This window comes from Aotus nancymaae, unplaced genomic scaffold (assembly GCF_030222135.1).
Source record: "Aotus nancymaae isolate 86718 unplaced genomic scaffold, 86718_ANA_hifiasm-v0.15.2.pri h1tg000010l, whole genome shotgun sequence".
Taxonomy (NCBI): domain Eukaryota; kingdom Metazoa; phylum Chordata; class Mammalia; order Primates; family Aotidae; genus Aotus; species Aotus nancymaae.
The window spans coordinates 62,621,690-62,639,570 of NW_026988421.1; the positions used below are offsets into that span (position 1 = coordinate 62,621,690).

A 17,881-nucleotide genomic window follows, 5' to 3' on the forward strand; every position below is an offset into this window, starting at 1 on the left:
TCAGGGTATATGGACATTTATATTCATAGCAATGGGCCGGGCACAGTGGCTCACGCCTGTAATCCCAGCACTTTGGGAGGCCATGGCAGGCGGATGGCGGACCACAGGTTAGGAGTTCGAGACTAGCCTGGCCAATATGGTGAAACCCTGTCTCTACTAAAAATAGAAAAGTTAGCCGTTCGTGGTGGTGGGTGCCTGTAGTCTCAGCTACTCAGGAGGCTGAGGCAGGAGAATTGCTTGAACCTGGGAGGCGGAGGTTTTAGTGAACCGAGATCGCACCATTGCACTCCAGCCTGAGCGACATGGTGAGACTCTGTCTCACAGACACAAACATAAATATATATATATATATTCATAGCAATGTTATTCGTGATAGCTCAAAACTGGAAATAATTCAAATGCCTATACATAGTACACAGATGGATAAATTGTGGAATGCTGTGTGTGCCTTAGTCCATTGTAGCTGTTATTCAGATTGATGCTCAAATTACTTCATCCATCTTCGGCTAGTGAGAACATCTTCGTATTGGTTCCTAGGTCCATTTGCATGACCCAAGTAATCTTTGAATTACTCTTTCTTTCCTTTTTTTTTTTTTTTTGGACAAAATATTCCTTGTTCACTGTCCATTTCCTGCTCCAGGCCTACAATCAGCCATTTGTCCAAGGAGCCCTGGTTCATTTAAAGCTAGGTAAAATAAGTACATAGTTCCAAAGTCACATTTATGACAGATGCAAAAAAAAAAAAAAAAAAAACAGAATGTAGTCTAGAGAGACAAAGAAATAAATAGAAAGTGTGAAAGAAATGTTAAGAGATGCAAAGGATGGAATGAGAAGGCTAACACACATCTAATTGGTGTTTGAGAGCAGCCAGAGAACATAGATAACCTACAGAGGCATAACTGATATTCTCAATAGCAACAATGGCTGGGGCAGGTGGGAGTAGAGGAAAGGTTGGCTGTAAATTGAAAATTGTTGGAGCCTGATGATAAGTAGAAGCCCATTGGGCTTTTAAATTTTATTTACTATAATTTCACTCTTAAGAATTCTGTTTTGTATTCTCCTTTTATTTTATGGTTTTTTTTTTTTTTTTGAGACAGGGTCCCACTCTGTCGCCCAGGCCAGGGTGCAGTGGTGTGATCTTAGCTCACTGCAGTCTTGACCTCCCTGGGCTCAAATGATCCTCCCACCTCAGCCCCCCAGAGTAGCTGGGACTACAGGCACGCACCACCATGCCTCGCTAACTTTTGTATTTTTGGTAGAGACAGGGTTTCACCATGTTGCTCAGGCTGGTTTTAACTCTGACCTCAAGTGATCTGCTTGCCTTGGCTTTCAAAGTGCTGGGATTACAGGTGTGAGCCACCACACTGGGCCATCTTTTTTTTTTTTTTGAAATCTGCTTGGTTGTTTTTTTATAGTTCCTTTCCTTGGCTTAAATTTTGTTTACTTAAATATATTACACATAAATATTTTGTCCTCTGTGTCTGATAATTCCAATATCCATGAACCTTACCTGTCTGGTTCTGCTGGCTTCAGTCATGGTTACTTGTTTCCTTATATTTGTGATTGTTTTCATATGAACCACTCATTTTTCTGGGAACCTAGGGATTCTTTGAGGCCTAGATTGAAGTTAAGTCCAGAAGTTCTCTTCTTCAGAGAAGATTTGTCATACTTTTGTGAGTTGCTGGGGATTGCCACCACATCGGAACCAAATTAAGCCAAATTCTTAGCTTGTCATTTTGTTCCACAGAGGTAGTGTGAATTCTGACCACAGACTCACGTAAAGACTTTGTTGTTTCACATTCTTGAAAGATTCTTATTTTTCTTTACTTGAACATCAGGGTTGAGAAAACAGTTTTTCTTTTCTTTCCTCTATTGCATTAGTGGGATTTATTTCTTGTACACTAAGAGTCTGTTTTTTTCCAGCCATCTCCTGTTGGACTCCTTACCTTGGGCAGTCTCTAAATGTATCTTCTGGTCCATCCTTTGCTCACCTGTCAGTGTAGGAGTTCGAAGTCTGTAGGGGTTGCTGCCACCCTCAGGCTGAAAGCCAGTTTTAGTGTTCTCTTGTCTTGCAGGATTCTTGATTTTGCTTTGTTTGGGGGTTTCATAAGTTTCTTTATGTTAGCTTAATAATGGGTTTAAATTTTTTTTTTTTTGATGTTTCATCAAGTTTTTTAGTTATTTCAGTTAGGAGGGTTGCTCAAGGTATATAATCTATATTGCTGAAAATAGAAGTTCTGTAACTGTTTTTTCCATGTGACAGAGCTTTGTATATTTGAAAGCCCCTTTCTCCCTGAATCTTCTCTTCTCCGAATTTTTCTGGGTTACTCTGCTGCTCATATGATTTCACAGCTGTCCAGCCATCACAGTCATTCTCTGAATGCCTTTCCGTTGTCTCTGGCCTGACTGAACACGGTTCTCCATGTGTGGAGTGGCACTGATCTTTCAGTCTCTCTATCTTTTTAATCTGGGCTCACTAAACTTATCTCAGACCTTTTCCTTGAAGTCAGCATTTTTATTCTCAGCAATGTTTATTTTATTTCTTGCTGTTCCTAATGTTTTTATTAGTTCTATGTGGATGCTACTGGCTTTTTTTTTTTTTTTTTTTTAAGGTCTGTAGCTCATTCTGTTGTTTCATAGTCCAGGCTTTGAACTCTTTGTTTTCTTAAATTCATGTTCTCATGATATTTTCCTATAGTGAGAGAATTGTAAGGCGTTTCCCTCTATCTCTTAGCTTGTTTCCTTCTGAGGTGGGCTTTTATTTTGCATGCTACGTGCTACCTTTTCCCTTGCCTTTCAGTATGTTTGCATAGTTAGCTTGCCATTTTCTCCCATCCTGGGGTGGCATTCTCCAGACCTTGTTTGTTCTTATGCATTGTGGGCGCTTCTTGTCTGAGACCATTTGGTTGGGGACAAAGTCAGCCAAAGCTTTGTTCTGTCTGTAAGAGAATATCTGGGTCTGTTCTGAGATTCTCTTAAAAATTACCTATCAGAGTTCACTCTCTTATTTGGAAGAGATAATACTCTTTGAGCTCTGATTATTTAATTCACTTAAGTCTTCACTCTAAAGAGCCAGTCCTGATGTTTTCTCTCCCATTTTGCTCATTTCTCCCTAGCAGCCATGTTTACCACTCACTCATGAGAAGAGGAAGAAGATAAGGAAACCCCCTCAGCTTGCCTCTCTGCAGGTTTGGGAGTCTAAAGGAAAATTCTCAGGATTTTGCTGACTTTGCAGTACAGTTTCAGGGGCTGATTAGAAACTAGTGTTTTGTTTACTTCTGCTTTCTGCTGCCCTCCATCCCTTTCTTTCTCTTCTTTCTTTCTCTTTCCCAATATTTGAAGTTTATTGCATTAGATTATTTCTCTTTCTTTCTTTGGTGGTGGTTGTAGGTTTTGACTCTTTTCTCCCACTGCTGCCACCTTTTTTTTTTTTAAAATTCCCATCTTACTCCAGAAGTCCAGGCCTAAGGTTTTTTTTATATTGCAGCAATTAAACCATGTCTCTGTTATTATGACCTTCTTCAGCACATGTGTCAGGGATCAGGAGAAGGATGGCTTGATTCCCAGGCTCTTCTAATATTTAGACTTTTATAAGATAACTAATCAGCATTGGTAGTGTCTTTTTCCCTCTCCTGCTCTGTCTCCCCCACTCCTCCCTTAGCTTCTTATTTCTCTCTCTGGATGAGCTGCTTTTGCTGAAGAAAGAGTTCAGTGTTCAGAGTGGGAAGCAAGAAGACAAGGCCAAATGGCTGGGCAGTCTTTAGGCTATTCCTAGCTGAGAGTTGTAAGCTCTTCTCATTCTTTGTTCTTCAACCTTAAAGTATCTTTCCTTCTATTAACTGTGTCTGAGTCACAATGATAGAGATAACTTCACATAGTGAAAGAAATTAGGTTGCCATGTGAAACATTTTTCTTGCCTTGTGCTAATGTCATCAGATCCAAACAGCATCTGAGAGAAAATTTTCCAAGTCGATGGTGTTCTCTTGTTTTCTGAAATACATACTGTATGTTAAAGTGAGAGTTGTTATACATGTTGAAAGAAGTTGAATAACAAGTAGTTACTGAGGCCTCCATTTTCTTACTTCACAGTTAAAATTTCTGTTTTTTCTTTGGGTATAGAAGGTAGAAAGAAGTGGAATTTGTCTTGCTTAGGATTGAAAATGAAACAATAAAAAAAAAAAAGAAGTGGAAGAGTCATACAATTTTAAAACACAGAATCAAAAATAAAACTTAAAAGTAGAATTTAGGGCCAGGCACGGTGACTTACACCTGTAGTTCCAGCACTGTGGAAGGCTGAGGCGAGTGAATCACTTGAACCCAGGAATTCGAGACCAGCCTGGGCAACTTGCTGAAACCCTGTCTCTGCAAAAAATACAAAAGTTAGCCAGGCATGGTGGTGTGTACCTGTAGTCCCAGCTACTCCAGGGGGCTGAGGTGGGAGAATCTCTTGGGCCTGGGACATGGAGATTGAAGTGAGCCGAGATCACACTATGACACTCCAGTCTGGGTGAAGGAGTGAGACTCTGTCTCAAATAAAACAGAAAAATGTAGAATTTAGATATTCCTACTTTTGCAGTCAAAAGTACACTGGTGTTTGCGTAACAAATAATGATGTTTTGACTAGTTATTGGACTAGAAATAGGCCACATGAAGCAGGTGACTAGGAATTTGGAAATATTTTTGCTGAGGTCATTACTGGACCTTCGGAAGAGATTGACGCACTGGAGACTTGGACTTTGCTGGTCCCTTCCCAGCTTTCTTCGCAGCTGGCTTGGCTCCTCGCATGACCTTCTGAGGTTTTATGCTAAACCACAGGACATGCTGCTGATTTGCAGAGCTGACTTCAACTGTAAGCACTTTGTCTTCTGCAACACAGAAATGCAGAAACCTACAAGCAAGTGTCCCATGCCCAAGTTCAGTGTGTTATTTTGTGGTGATCGTCACATGTTTCGTAAAGACTTCCTGAGTCAAAAAATGACTTAACTTTTCTCAGCTAATCTTCTATATAACTCCTGGCCACAGGGATTTTGTATCCGATGGTATTTTTGTCCTATATGTGGATATTATTTTAGGAAAGTTCAGTGGTCACTTTCTCTGATTCCATCTTGTATTAAGCTACACTGAATATCAAAATGTGGAAAGCTTTACTTCTTATCAACAGATGTTAATGTATGACATTGAGTGAAGACTTTAATTTCTCTAGGGCTTAGTTTTCTCACCTGTAAATTGAAAAAACCTTTCAAAGATTATATGAATCTTCAGAGATATTAAGTCTAAGAAGTTGTCCAACTAGTTTAGTGCTGTGGCTCTTTGTTTTGGAGTGATTCATTCTCATATATTATTTTTTAAAAAATAGCCAAGTGGCTGTGACATGCCTGTGTTGGTCAAGGTTTACTGAGAGTCAGGTCAGGCATTAAGAAGGGTGGAGGCCAGGCGCAGTGACTCACACATGTAATCCCAGCTCTTTGGGAGGCTGAGGTGGGCAGATTTGAGGCCAGGAGCTCAGGACCAGCCTGGCCAACATGGTGAAACCCCGTCTCTACTAAAAATACAAAAATTAGCCAAGTGTGGTGGTGGGTGCCTGTAATCCCAGTTACTCGGGTAACTGTGGCAGGAGAATCGCTTGAACCCAGGAGGCAAAGGCTGCAGTGAGTCGAGATCACGCCATGGCATTCCAGCCTGGGCAACAGAGTGAGACTCTGTCTCAAAAAGAAAAAAAAATGGATTGAGGGTCTGTTTGGTGTCAGCGTCCATGCCAGGTGCTAGGAATGTTGTCATAAACAGATGGGTCCCTACTGTCATGAACCTGTAGTCCAGTGAGGAAAATAAGATGAATAAAAAGATCCCTACGTCTTTTTGTTTGAACTCTGGTAAAGAAATTTGTTTATCAGAGGGGCTAGGCCAAGCTTTAGGAAAACGTTTTACTTCATTTTAAAAAAATTAGGATTTTTGTTTTATTTCAAATAAGGCCACAAACTTCTATCAAGTAGAAACTTCTGCTATTCTCTCTCTTTCAAACTTGTTGAAACCACCAGTTTATTTTGGAAAATCCGAATGTCTCTTTTTAGCATATTGCACAATTTACTAAAATTGTAACATCACAATTTCACATTCTTTAACAGGCATTGAAGATTTAAATGAAATAATTCTGATATTTTTGAATGGCATAAAATGCCCTATCTTATCTGAAAATGGAAAAATTAACACAGAAATGTAAATGGATTGTGCATACGTGGGATCTGGGCAGATGTGCATTTGTCTAGACAGTGCTGAGTTTCTGCCCATTATTTAGTAGCTTTCATTCTTCTGAACCAAAATTAGGCTTAGCCAGTAAAGCCAAATTTTCCTTCTGAAAGACTGCCTTGCAGTGTCTGCCTTGCAGCATGCATCCAAGACCTTATCTATTTCTATATCAAACATTGTCAAGATCAGGGCATGAAGAATCAGGGCATCCCTGACTCTCCCCCAGCAGATGGCATCTCTTCTTTATTATAGGTGACTTCTGGGGGGACAGAAAGCATATTGATGGCCTGCAAAGCATATCGGGACCTGGCCTTCGAGAAGGGGATCAAAACTCCAGAAATGTATGTATGTGTGGCTGTTTTGTCCCCTTTTGGATTTGTCTGTTCGGAGTACTGCTGTGTGAAACAGAGCCAGATAGTCTGTTTTCCTGCTGCTTCTCTTCCTCTGGTAATTCTGGTCCCCTTTTCCCCTATCCTAGCTCCTCTGCCCTTATCCTTTTACATTCAGTAAAATTCTAAATGGATCAGCCAGTTATTTTTAAAGATCATTCCCATCCCCTCATCACACATAGTATATACTACAAGCAAAAATGAAATCCTTTTTCCAAAAAGTGAGTTTGAAGACTACATCTTTGAATCCTGTGATGTTTGTAAATTATTTGGAGCCTAAAGAAAGCTCTCTAGGTACCTAGTTCTACTTATTTTAGAAAATTACTTAATATTATAGGCTGCCTCCAGGGTACTCTCTGGGAAAATTTTAGTGTGAGGGCTGTTTTCTGGGAGGAAGAATAAAAATATCTTATTGAGATATACCCACGTTGCCTTCCTTGGACATAAATTTCATGTTTGGTTACATTATTTTCCCTAGACTATCTATCCCTTTGTACAGTATGTTTATCCTACATCTTAATATTTTTACCACAAGTGTCAGTGACAGAGGGGATTTATTGCATATGGTCTCATGCTGTGATTCATACTTAGCATCAGACAATAAACCAGGCTGCCATTCTTTCTTCATATGTCACTCTTTGCTGCTTGGTAGTTCTTCAGCAGTAGAGATTTTTCTCCTTAAAAGGCACAGATTTGTTGTATGAATGAACTAGTTGAGGGAAGTGTAAAGCCAGTACTTATCTGTGACCTCATTTCCTCTTTCAGCACTATTTGAAATACTATTTCCAAATGTGTAGGAGAAATGGGGATTTTAGTGTCTTCAGGTTTGTGGTTTTTCAGAGTTGGAAGGGGCCACTGAGCTGATGCTTGAAGGCTCTGTGAATATTTCTGCTTGAACATGGGTTGTGCTGGGAAGCCTGCTTCTCATTCTCACAGAGTGCCTGTCTTTGGTAGGCAGCCGTTAGCCAGCTCTACCTTATGTTGCTCTCATCCAAAGTCCCTGTCTCCCAGCTTTCCGCCTGCCAGCCCTGCTTTATGCTTCGGATCCCTCACTGTGGGATCACTTCTGAGTCCTCTTCCTATTGCCAGAATAATTTCCTGAATAGGAGGAAAGTTTCTACAGAATATCAATTGGCCTCATTTTGTGTGTACTTAAAAAGAAAAGTAAAGCAATATAAATACTTAAAATAATATGGGGAAAAATAATCAGAATTTACTCCCAGTAATTTAATTAGCTGCTAATGCTTTTTTTATTATTTTGGTCTGAATTTCATTATTCTCCTCTTCCCTGTCATCTAGTGTGGCTCCCCAAAGTGCCCATGCTGCATTTAACAAGGCAGCCAGCTATTTTGGGATGAAGCTTGTGCGGGTCCCACTGACGAAGATGATGGAGGTGGATGTGCGGGTGAGTCCCTCTGGAGGGCCCACGGTCTATGCTGGACTCTGACAGCAGAGAGGGCTCTTGCTGACTAACCATTTCCAGTCACATTCAGATGGGCTCTGACTGCCTTTGATTGTAGCAGCCAGAATATCAAACTGCACTGATAGTGATGATTGAGTGCAGCTTCAGTCTTTTCATAGGTTCATGAATTCTGAAAGAGGGGTGATCTAGTCACTAACTTGAGACTTTAAAGATACCACGGGTTTTGCTGTCAGCATCACCACTTTTCCTTTCTTTTCTCTATTTGTAAAGTGAGCATGGGCTCCCTTCCCCTAAGACTCTTACTGTGGCCCAGGCACAGTGGCTCACAACTGTAATCCCAGCACTTTGGGAAACTGAGGAGGGAGGATTAGTGAAACCCTTGAGCCCAGGAGTTCGAGACCAGTCTGAGCAACATAATGAGACCCTATCTCTACAAAAAATTTAAAAAATTAGCTGGATGTGGTGGCATGCACCTGTAGTCCTAGCTACTCGGGAGGCTAGGGTGGGAGGATCACTTGACCCTCAGGAGATTGAGGCTGCAGTGAGCTATGTTTACAACCACTGCACTCCAGCTTGGGTGACAGAGCGAGATCCTGTCTCAAAGCAAAACAAAAAGTCTCACTGTGGTTTTGGTTGACTTGAATTAATACCATTGTCATTATAAAAGTGATTATTGTTATGCCTCACGTTTGTATAGAGGAATTTTCTAGTTTGAGAGTTCTGTCAGAATCCCATTTGAGCTTTACAGCATTCCAGAGAGGTTGATCAAGCTGTTATTGCAGTTCACAGTTAAGGAACAGAATGAAGTGGTGTACTCAGGGTTTCACTGCTGGTAGGCTGTGGGGCTTGGACTCACATTTGGCTCTTGCCTCTTAGTTCAATATTGTTTTTGCCCCCACAGCAATTGTATTCTTATTTTGTGCTCTCAGACTATTCCTTGAATGGGCCTACCTGGACTGGCCTGTGTCCTGTCACCATAGTGGGCTGTAGTCTTCTCCCAGTTGGAGTGGTGGAGGGGATGCTGGTGGAACTGGAACTCTCAGCTAGCAGTCCAGATTGCTCTTGGCAGCAGAAGAGAAGAGTAATTGTGACATAGATTCTCATTTTCCGTTAAACTTTAAATCCCTAGGCAATGAGAAGAGCCATCTCCAGGAACACTGCCATGCTTGTCTGTTCTACCCCACAGTTTCCTCATGGTATAATGGATCCTGTCCCTGAAGTGGCCAAGGTATATGGGAGAAATGGGCTGCTATGGCTGGCAATGGATATTTTAAAACAAAGCCTAACGGAGAGCAGTACTTGGCAAATAGAAGCGATTTTTATTTTAGTTTTGACCACAGTAGTGATGAGTAGCTCTCATCAGCCCTAGGGGAAGCCCTGAAGCTCTGTTTGAAGCCTCTGAAAGTTGCTAGTCTCTGCTGTGGGGTAGGATAGTTCTTTAATCTGGATATTCTGAAATAGTCTTGCCTATTAGATTGTTCTAGAAATAATCTGCATGTAGGTATGTGCCCACCAAGAGGGTGGCATTCCACGTGCTGCCCCTCAGCACCTCCCTCTCCCTCTCTCCTCATCCGGTAGTGACTGAAGCAGGATCTTTCTCCTGCGCAAGAGGCAGCCTAGATCAGAGCTCTACTCATTTCCTTTCTGATTTTGTGGGGAGTTTGAGGTCATGCTTATTTAAATATAAAATAGATACCATATTTCAGTTGAATTATTTTGAAGGGAAAATACATTTGAAAGATAAATTTTGTCAGGAATGTTAAAAATAGCAATTTTTTAAAAAAGCATACGAGGCATAATACAAAATAGCCTTGTTTTTATAGCCCATCTTTCCACCCCTGTCTTGCAGTTTTTATTATAGGGCTGTAAAGGAAATTCTCTTATGTTCTTTGTTTTTTGGAACAAGCTGGCTGTCAAATACAAAATACCCCTTCATGTCGACGCTTGTCTCGGAGGCTTCCTTATCGTCTTTATGGAGAAAGCAGGATACCCACTGGAGTACCCATTTGATTTCCGGGTGAAGGGTGTGACCAGCATTTCAGCTGATACCCATAAGGTGAGCTAGGAGGAGATCAAGTGTTACCAGTTGATTATTTTGACTATTATTGAGAAAATAAATTGGTAGCTTCCCTGAAGTATAAAACTATCTATAGAATTCTCATCAGATGCTTGTTTTACACTCTCTCCTTGCCATCACCAGATTAGCTGGTTCAGGTGATGGGGTATAGTGGTAGAATTGACAAGCAGTGAAAAGGAACCTATTACCTTTATCTCAAATTGGCTAAGAGAATTTCTGTATCCATTGACTGTGTGTAAAATAGAGCATGCTAGTATAGTGGCCCTTCCCTGAAGCCTTGAGGTGATTTGAGGTGGAGGTTAGAGTGGTGTGAGGGTTGATAGTGGACTTTACATGCTGGTAGATAACATTATAGTGCCTGTGCAGCTGGGCTCCTGAGCCTAAGTGACAGGATAATGTTGATAGAAGAGTCCTTTGGGAAATGGGGAAGAATCTGTGTGCTCAGGAACATTCAGCATTTGAGATGGCCATGGCTGCCACCCTTGGTGGACTGAGACAGAGTCTAGATCAGTTGGTAACGCTTCTGAGTATAAATCCAGATGTGGAAGAAGTATTAGTAGTCTCGGGAATGTTGTGTACCTTGTTTTGATTGCATTTTCAAAGCTTGTTTTAAACTCGTGTATTAAAGACTTGTTTTTTAAAATCTATATGATCTGCAGCAGATTTTCAGTCAGCATCTGTTTCTTCCTTACCACCCAGATAGCTCCTGTGTCCTTTTCCCATAACCATCCATTTCTGGATAGTTCAGGTAATGAAATTAGTTCCATGTTAGTTTAAGTAAGAGTTAATTAGGAGGGCAGACGTTCTATAAGGAAACCAGTTACATGGTTAATTTTAAAGCTGTTATTAAGTAGCCTTTAGATTCTGAGCACCATTATATCTTATAAGCATAATAGTCTTAGTATTATAAGCAAAAAAGATGGGAAGGGGGTCAGTTGGTGATTTTAACTCAACGTGACAAATTCCATCCTTTCCTGGCCTCCATTGGAAACTTATCCTTGTTTCCATCCTGATGTATGGCTCCCAGAGAAATATTTTAAATAAGAAAAACTACATGCTGGGCAAGAGAAATGCATTAACTGGGCACTGTTCTTCCCTGGGTCTCAGAGTCCTCATTCCTAACATAGAGAATTTAAACTCCATCCCTTAAATTCCTTCTACCCTTTAACATTTTAAGTTTGAATCCTTAATGTGAATGGGAAACATTACAGAGAAACTGACAAATAAATAGGATTTCCTTTGCATGCTGAGAGCTCTGGGACAAGGTCGCCAGACAGACCTAGACTCTTACTTGTCTCGTCTGCTGCTTCTTCCACAGTATGGCTATGCCCCAAAAGGCTCATCAGTGGTGTTGTATCATGACAAGAAGTACAGGAATTATCAGTTCTTCGTTGATACAGATTGGCAGGGTGGCATCTATGCTTCCCCAACCATCGCAGGCTCTCGGCCCGGTGGCATTAGCGCAGCCTGTTGGGCTGCCTTGATGCACTTCGGTGAGAACGGCTATGTTGAAGCTACCAAACAGATCATCAAAACTGCTCGCTTCCTCAAGTCAGAGTATGTGTGGAAGACTGGGATTCTGCCTTGTCTGTTGCTTTTTTTCCTGCTAGGCTCAAGGCACCTGCCTGGCTAAGTATCCACAGCCCTAGCCCACTTGTTGTCTCTTGCAGGACAAAGGGTTTAGGACAGCAGCTTATGAGTGTGGTGCTGGCCTGGGAGGAGAAGGTCCCTTAGGAGGGTCTTTAGAGACAGGGGCCTCATTTGTAGGTTGTCTCATCTCTGTGGATGTCTTAACAACTGGCAGCTCTTACCCTAAGGCTCATGTACAATTTAATGGTTAGGACAGTGATTCCCAAACTTGAGCATGCATCCTAATCACCTGAAGAGCTTGTTAAAACAAAGATTGCTGGGTCCATCCCTAGAGTTTCCGACTCAGTAGAACTGGGATAGGATCTAAGGATTTCCATTTCTGGAGATACTGATGCTACTGCTCCAGAAATCATACTTGAAGAATCATTGGAATAAGAAATATTTGGAAATGGGCCAGAAATAATGAAGAAAGGAGGGCAATGAAATCTTGGGTTAAGCCAAGGCCAGAACAGGCTGCATGCTTTGTCTAATGTATTTTTAACATCTTACCTGCCTGTCTCTCTATGTGTCACTTGGATCAGGAGGCTCTTTTAGTATCTTGAGGGGTAAGAAAAGCTGCCAGCAGGCATTTCTCATTTGAAAAAGATCCTCGACCAGGCATGGTGGTTCACGCCTGTAATCCTAGCGCTTCAGGAGGCCAAGGCAAGAGTATCGCTTAAGCCCAGGAGTTAAAGACCAACGCAGGCAACATAGTGAGACACTGTCCTTGCAATAAATTTAAAAATTAGCCACATGTGGTGGTACGTACCTTTGGTCCCAGCTACTCAGGAGGCTTAAGGCAAGAGGACTGCTTGAAGCCCAGGAATTTGAGGTTACAGTGAGCTATGATCACACCACTGCACTCCAGCCTGGGTGACAGAGCGAGACCCTGTCTCAAATAAATAAGCAAACAAACAAATACATAAAAATTACATATGTATATGTATATAAGGTCCTCATATAGCTCTGCTTTTGTTAAGACTTGCTATGCCATTTGTTGCTCTAGGGATTACATACAACTTTTTAGAACTATGGAGATGGACAGATTATTTTTCCAGAAATTTTTTTAGTACACCTTTTATGCCTCAGAGGCATATAGGGGAATATAACTGGGAGTTGGGTATAAGGTTTGAAGTCAGTGATTTAGAGTCATTAGATCTAGATGGGGTTTGGGCCTTGGAGTATTTTTATTGTTCCAGCTATGATTTTGGTTTCAGTAAGAACCTCTGATCCCAGTCTAGCCTTCTTCTTTTTGAAGATGGGAAGACTAAACCCCAAAGAGTTAGATTGCATTCATTATAAGGACTTCGAATGATTAAACAGATAGTGACCGGAAGACTGTATGTGACTGAATTCCCTTTTTCTTCCTTTTTTTATTCATTTTGTTTGTTTGTTTGTTTTAAGACTGGAAAATATCAAAGGCATCTTTGTTTTTGGGAATCCCCAATTGTCAGTCATTGCTCTGGGATCTCGTGATTTTGACATCTACCGATTATCAAACCTGATGACTGCTAAGGGGTGGAACCTGAACCAGCTGCAGTTCCCACCCAGGTAAGCTTGAAGAAGCCTCTTGCCCTTATTTTGCTCCATGACTTTGGAAGAACTTAGGTGGTAAGGTAACCTGAGTATAGAGTTAGACTGTTAGAGGCCAGCACTTTAGTAGCGACTGTGGTATCCAAAGAATTTCTGTCTTGCCACCTGGAATTATAAAGAACAAGACCATTTGCTTTAAACTCTGGCAAAATTAGGTTACAGCCTCCCTAGACCAGTGGTTGGTCATGAGGTTTTTCTCCCACTCTCTAGCCTCTATACTCTCCAATCCATCTTGTACATAGCATCAAATTGCTCATATAAAATACTCGTTATCTGGCCAATACTTAGTTCAAAACCTTCCGGGAGGTTTGTAATCATTCAGGCCTGCTACTGCCATCTTTAGTAGACTTTTCTAACCTAATCTTCCATGATTTCTTTGAGTAAATACATCACTCCAGCTGAGTAGGTCTGTTTATATCCTCTGTGTACAGCTTGCCTTCTACACGTTGGTGCATTGCCGGTCCCATCTGGACTATCTTTTTCCATTTCCACAATTCCACTGACCCCATTAAATTCCTTCAGGGCGAGGTAGAATTTCTTCTGTGCCCTGAAGTCCTTTAAGACCCCAGCCATGTGGCCCTGTCCCCATGAGAGCACATGGGGGCTGATTATCTAAGATAAAAGTGTCCCATTGATGGTGACGTGGTTGAAGGAATGGTGGTGGAGTTCGTGAGGGGATGGGTGGGACAAAGCAGCCAACCCTGTTCTTCCTCTTAGCATGGTTGTCGGTCATGCTGAGAAGCTCTGAAGCCAGTCCACGTCTGACAGCCCAAGCATGGGAGAGCTGGGATTCCCAGGACGGGGATCAACTTGGATGACTACACTTGCCAGAAATAATGTAAAAGGGCCACCAGGAGATTCCCGTATTTGGGACTGCATTATTTTAGAACATTTTTTCTTTCTTCAAGGTTCATCTCTCTATCTTCTTTCCTAGTATTCATTTCTGCATCACATTAGTACACGCCCGGAAACGAGTAGCTATACAATTCCTGAAGGACATCCGAGAATCTGTCACTCAAATCATGAAGAATCCTAAAGCGAAAACCACAGGAATGGTAGGGACACTTGGTGTTTTTTTTCTTCCCTTGGAAATTTAGGTGTTGGTGGAGAGTTTGAAAGAATCAAATGACCTGGAGTCTGTTCCTGCCCCTGCCCCTTTGCCACAGACATTTTTCATTTGTTGTCTGGAGCTGATGATCTCTGTGTCACCCACCCTTAGGGTTGCTGAATTCTCAAATGAGATACACTATAAAGCACCTTGTAAGTTAGAGACTGCTGTACAAAAGCACCTGGTGGTGGCATCCATTTGAAAAAATTTTGACACAGGAAAGGTAGTAAATGTGTTTTCTCTGGAATTTTCTACAGTAAATCCCTTAGGCTAGTTAATTAAAGCAGAAAGGCTGACTGGAAAGTCCCTGTGGAAGTTTACTATGCCAACTATTTTTCTGATAAAATGATGGGATGCCTGAGGTGGAAAGGGTGGAGCAGTGCACATGCGAAGCTAGGACTCGGGGAGAAGGGGCTCATCACTGCAGTTTTATTCTTGCTCCTGGACCCAGCCTCACTAATAATGTCTCTTTGTTTGGATTTGTAGGGTGCCATCTACGGCATGGCTCAGACAACTGTGGACAGGAATATGGTTGCAGAATTGTCCTCGGTCTTCTTGGACAGCTTGTACAGCACAGACATTGTCACCCAGGGCACCCAGATGAATGGTTCTCCAAAACCCCACTGAACTTGGACCCTTTCTAGTCCCAAGGGGCTTCCAGCCTTCAGAAGGTTCTTGGGGTATGGAACAGGCCATGCGCAACTTTGACATCTGGTCTGGCTCCATAGAGCACAACTCAAGACAGACTATGAGACAGCTTGAGCCTCAGGATTCTTGTTCCTCCTCTTGTCATCCTTTTGTGGTATTTAATTTGAAGACCCCAGAGGATTCCATTACATAATGATTTTGCCCTTGTTATAAATGTTACCCTAGGAATTGTTTTAACCATTTCCTTTTCTAAACTCTCTAGCTTTCAACTTAACTTAAACATTGCGTGGCAGCTCTGACCTGTCCCGATTCTGTAGAGAAGCTGGGGTAGTTTATGAGATAGCTGGAGTTTCTTTCTTAGGCTGGAGGCGTTTACGTAACAGATGTTTCCCCAGCTGGGTGTGAGGTGTACTCTAAGCAGGCGGCTTTTTCAGCCCTCTCTCTCTCTCTCTCTTTTTTTTTGAGACGGAGTTTTGCTCTTTTGCCCAGGCTGGAGTGCAGTGGCATGATCTCCGTTCACTGCAACCTCCACCCGCCAGGTTCAAGCGATTCTTCTGCCTCAGCCTCTTGAGTAGCTGGGATTACAAGCGCCTGCCACCACACCCAGCTAATTTTTTGTATTTTTAGTAGAGATAAGGTTTTGCCAGGCTGGTCTCAAACTCCTGATCTCAGGTGATCCACCTGCCTCGGTCTTCCAAAGTGCTGGGATTACAGGTGTAAGCCATCATGCCCCACCCTCTCTCTCTTAAGAGTAGGTTCGTTGTCTATCTTAGAATCACTTCAATTGCAACTCATTTTGTTTTTCCAGGACACAGATCGACCAGGCTGCTGTTCCCTAATATGCAGGACAGGACTATTCTAGCTTACCTACTTAATCCACCCAGGCAGGGTTTGGGGTGGTCTCTTCTGTGTCTGCAGTCCCCATTTGACACTTGGTTGCCACCATTTTTGGAGATTCTTGTTTAAAATGATGCTCCCATTGGCTTGTTCTTGTTACCATGGACTAGGAAGAGAACATGGTTTCCAAATATTCTAGGAGCTTTTGGCCATGGTGCTGCCTCCTGGAATTGCTAGTAGTCAAAGCACACCTGAGCTCTGTCCTGGGCTGGTGGTGAGCAGAAACCAGGCCTTTTTCTATGCTTTTCTGAATGGTTCTCCAAAACTATTCATGTTAGTTAGGATCTGAAGGCTGTCATTCAGATATTCAGATTTCCTGACTATCTGAGTAGGATGAGCACCCAGATTCGAATTTGTCACCGGAGTTGGTGGTGGTCCTTCCCTGCACCCTTGCGTTAAGCCATCATGTAATGAAAATGTGTTTGCTTGAAGGAACAGCTCAAAGCACCTTCACAAGTTGCCTTGACTTACCCTAGGTGGGTGTGAAAGAGCACCTATTGCAAGGAAAATTTTCTCTATTAGTGTGTTCTTCTGCCTCTTCCCCCTTGATTCAGCTTTCTAAGGTACTATGGCAGTTTTGCCTCAGGTGCTGGACATTTCTCAGCCGTGGCAGCACAGGGAGAGAAACAGGAAAGCAGAATGGCGAGCAGCCTTATGGCCCAGGGCCTATAATCCCAAGACTAGCTGCTCAGGGTGGTGCAGGGACAGGACCAGACCCTGTGCCCACTTCCTGCCCTCTTTCCCCTGTAGAGAACTCTCCCCTAGGCTGAGCCACTGTCCTGCTCTAATGACATCATACCATGTGCCTTTCTCCTCAGCAGTGAGCAGTGAGCTACTCCTGTCCCAGGCCTTGGGGGAAATTTGGATCAGTCTTTGAGGTTTCTATTTGGGTAGGGGAGTACTTAGGACAGGTCAGGAGACACTTTCCTCTGTTCCATTCCCCATCTCAGGGACTCCTGAATATTCAGCCTCTCCAGGCTGGTATCTTCTAGTTTCCCCGGCTGGGAATGCTGGCTAGGAGAGCCGTGACTAGCAGACTTTTCCTCACGCTCCTAGCACATTAGTCTGAAGTGTTCTTGAGCACTGTACTACTTACCTAACAACTGTGACTAGGTGGCCACGCCATTTAGGGCTGGTGTGGCATTTATGTGTGTGTGTTTTTCCTGTTTGTTCCACAGTGCATTGTGGGTTCCAAGAGTGGGCTCTGTGTGTGTGTGTGTGTGTGTGTGTGTGTGTGTCAGAGGGAGACCTGGCAGGTACCTCTTTGAGAGTAGTTTTAGTCAAAGCTGTGTGGTCAGTGCATTATGTTGGAGGAGGTCCAGGAAGCCAGAACCACCCAGCAGACAGACACCACTGTGGCTTGCCAGCTGCCAAGATGGAGAAGCATGTCCCCTATGGAGTGTCTCCCCAGAACCAGACCCCTGAGCCACTCGCTTCCTCTGTGCTGTGACAACATTGGTGCCAGGGGAGATGGTGTTTTTCAAAGGGACCTACTGTAGCCACTTTAATTTACAATTAAGAGCCTTAGTTTGACTTAACACTTATGTAGGCTTTTCATTTTGTATTTTTGTGTATGTGTGCATATAGCAACTAGCCTGTGGCAGAGGTGGGTAGAGAATAGTATCATGTCGCATGCAGATGTCACATCGGCCTCTGCAAAAACTGTACTGTCTTGTTTCTGCATTAGACTTAAGTAGTCATGTGAATACTGCTGTGTCACTTTTAACATTACGAGTTTTATACTTGGAAAATGGTACTTGCTTCTTTTAAATCTCTGTCTTCTCTAACCTCCCCCTTCTCATCTCAACCCTCCCTTCCTAATTGCAGCAATAATCTCAAAAAGCAATTAAATAGTTAAATGACCCTAACTGTAA

The 17,881-nt window shown here is 42.5% G+C and overlaps 1 protein-coding gene across 7 annotated transcripts in view; it reads left to right on the top strand.

The window, feature by feature from the left end:
• SGPL1 (sphingosine-1-phosphate lyase 1) overlaps positions 1–17,881 on the top strand; it is an 83,934-nt gene extending 66,053 nt beyond the window's left edge. For all 7 annotated transcript variants that reach the window (XM_064374242.1, XM_012460299.2, XM_012460300.2 and 4 more), the window contains 8 exons: positions 6,496–6,584; positions 7,932–8,037; positions 9,185–9,283; positions 9,962–10,111; positions 11,451–11,689; positions 13,166–13,312; positions 14,289–14,409; positions 14,949–17,881. In XM_064374242.1, coding sequence (XP_064230312.1) covers positions 6,496–6,584; positions 7,932–8,037; positions 9,185–9,283; positions 9,962–10,111; positions 11,451–11,689; positions 13,166–13,312; positions 14,289–14,409; positions 14,949–15,089 — 1,092 coding nt within the window. In that variant the 3' untranslated portion in view covers positions 15,090–17,881. The remainder of the gene's footprint in view (positions 1–6,495; positions 6,585–7,931; positions 8,038–9,184; positions 9,284–9,961; positions 10,112–11,450; positions 11,690–13,165; positions 13,313–14,288; positions 14,410–14,948) is intronic.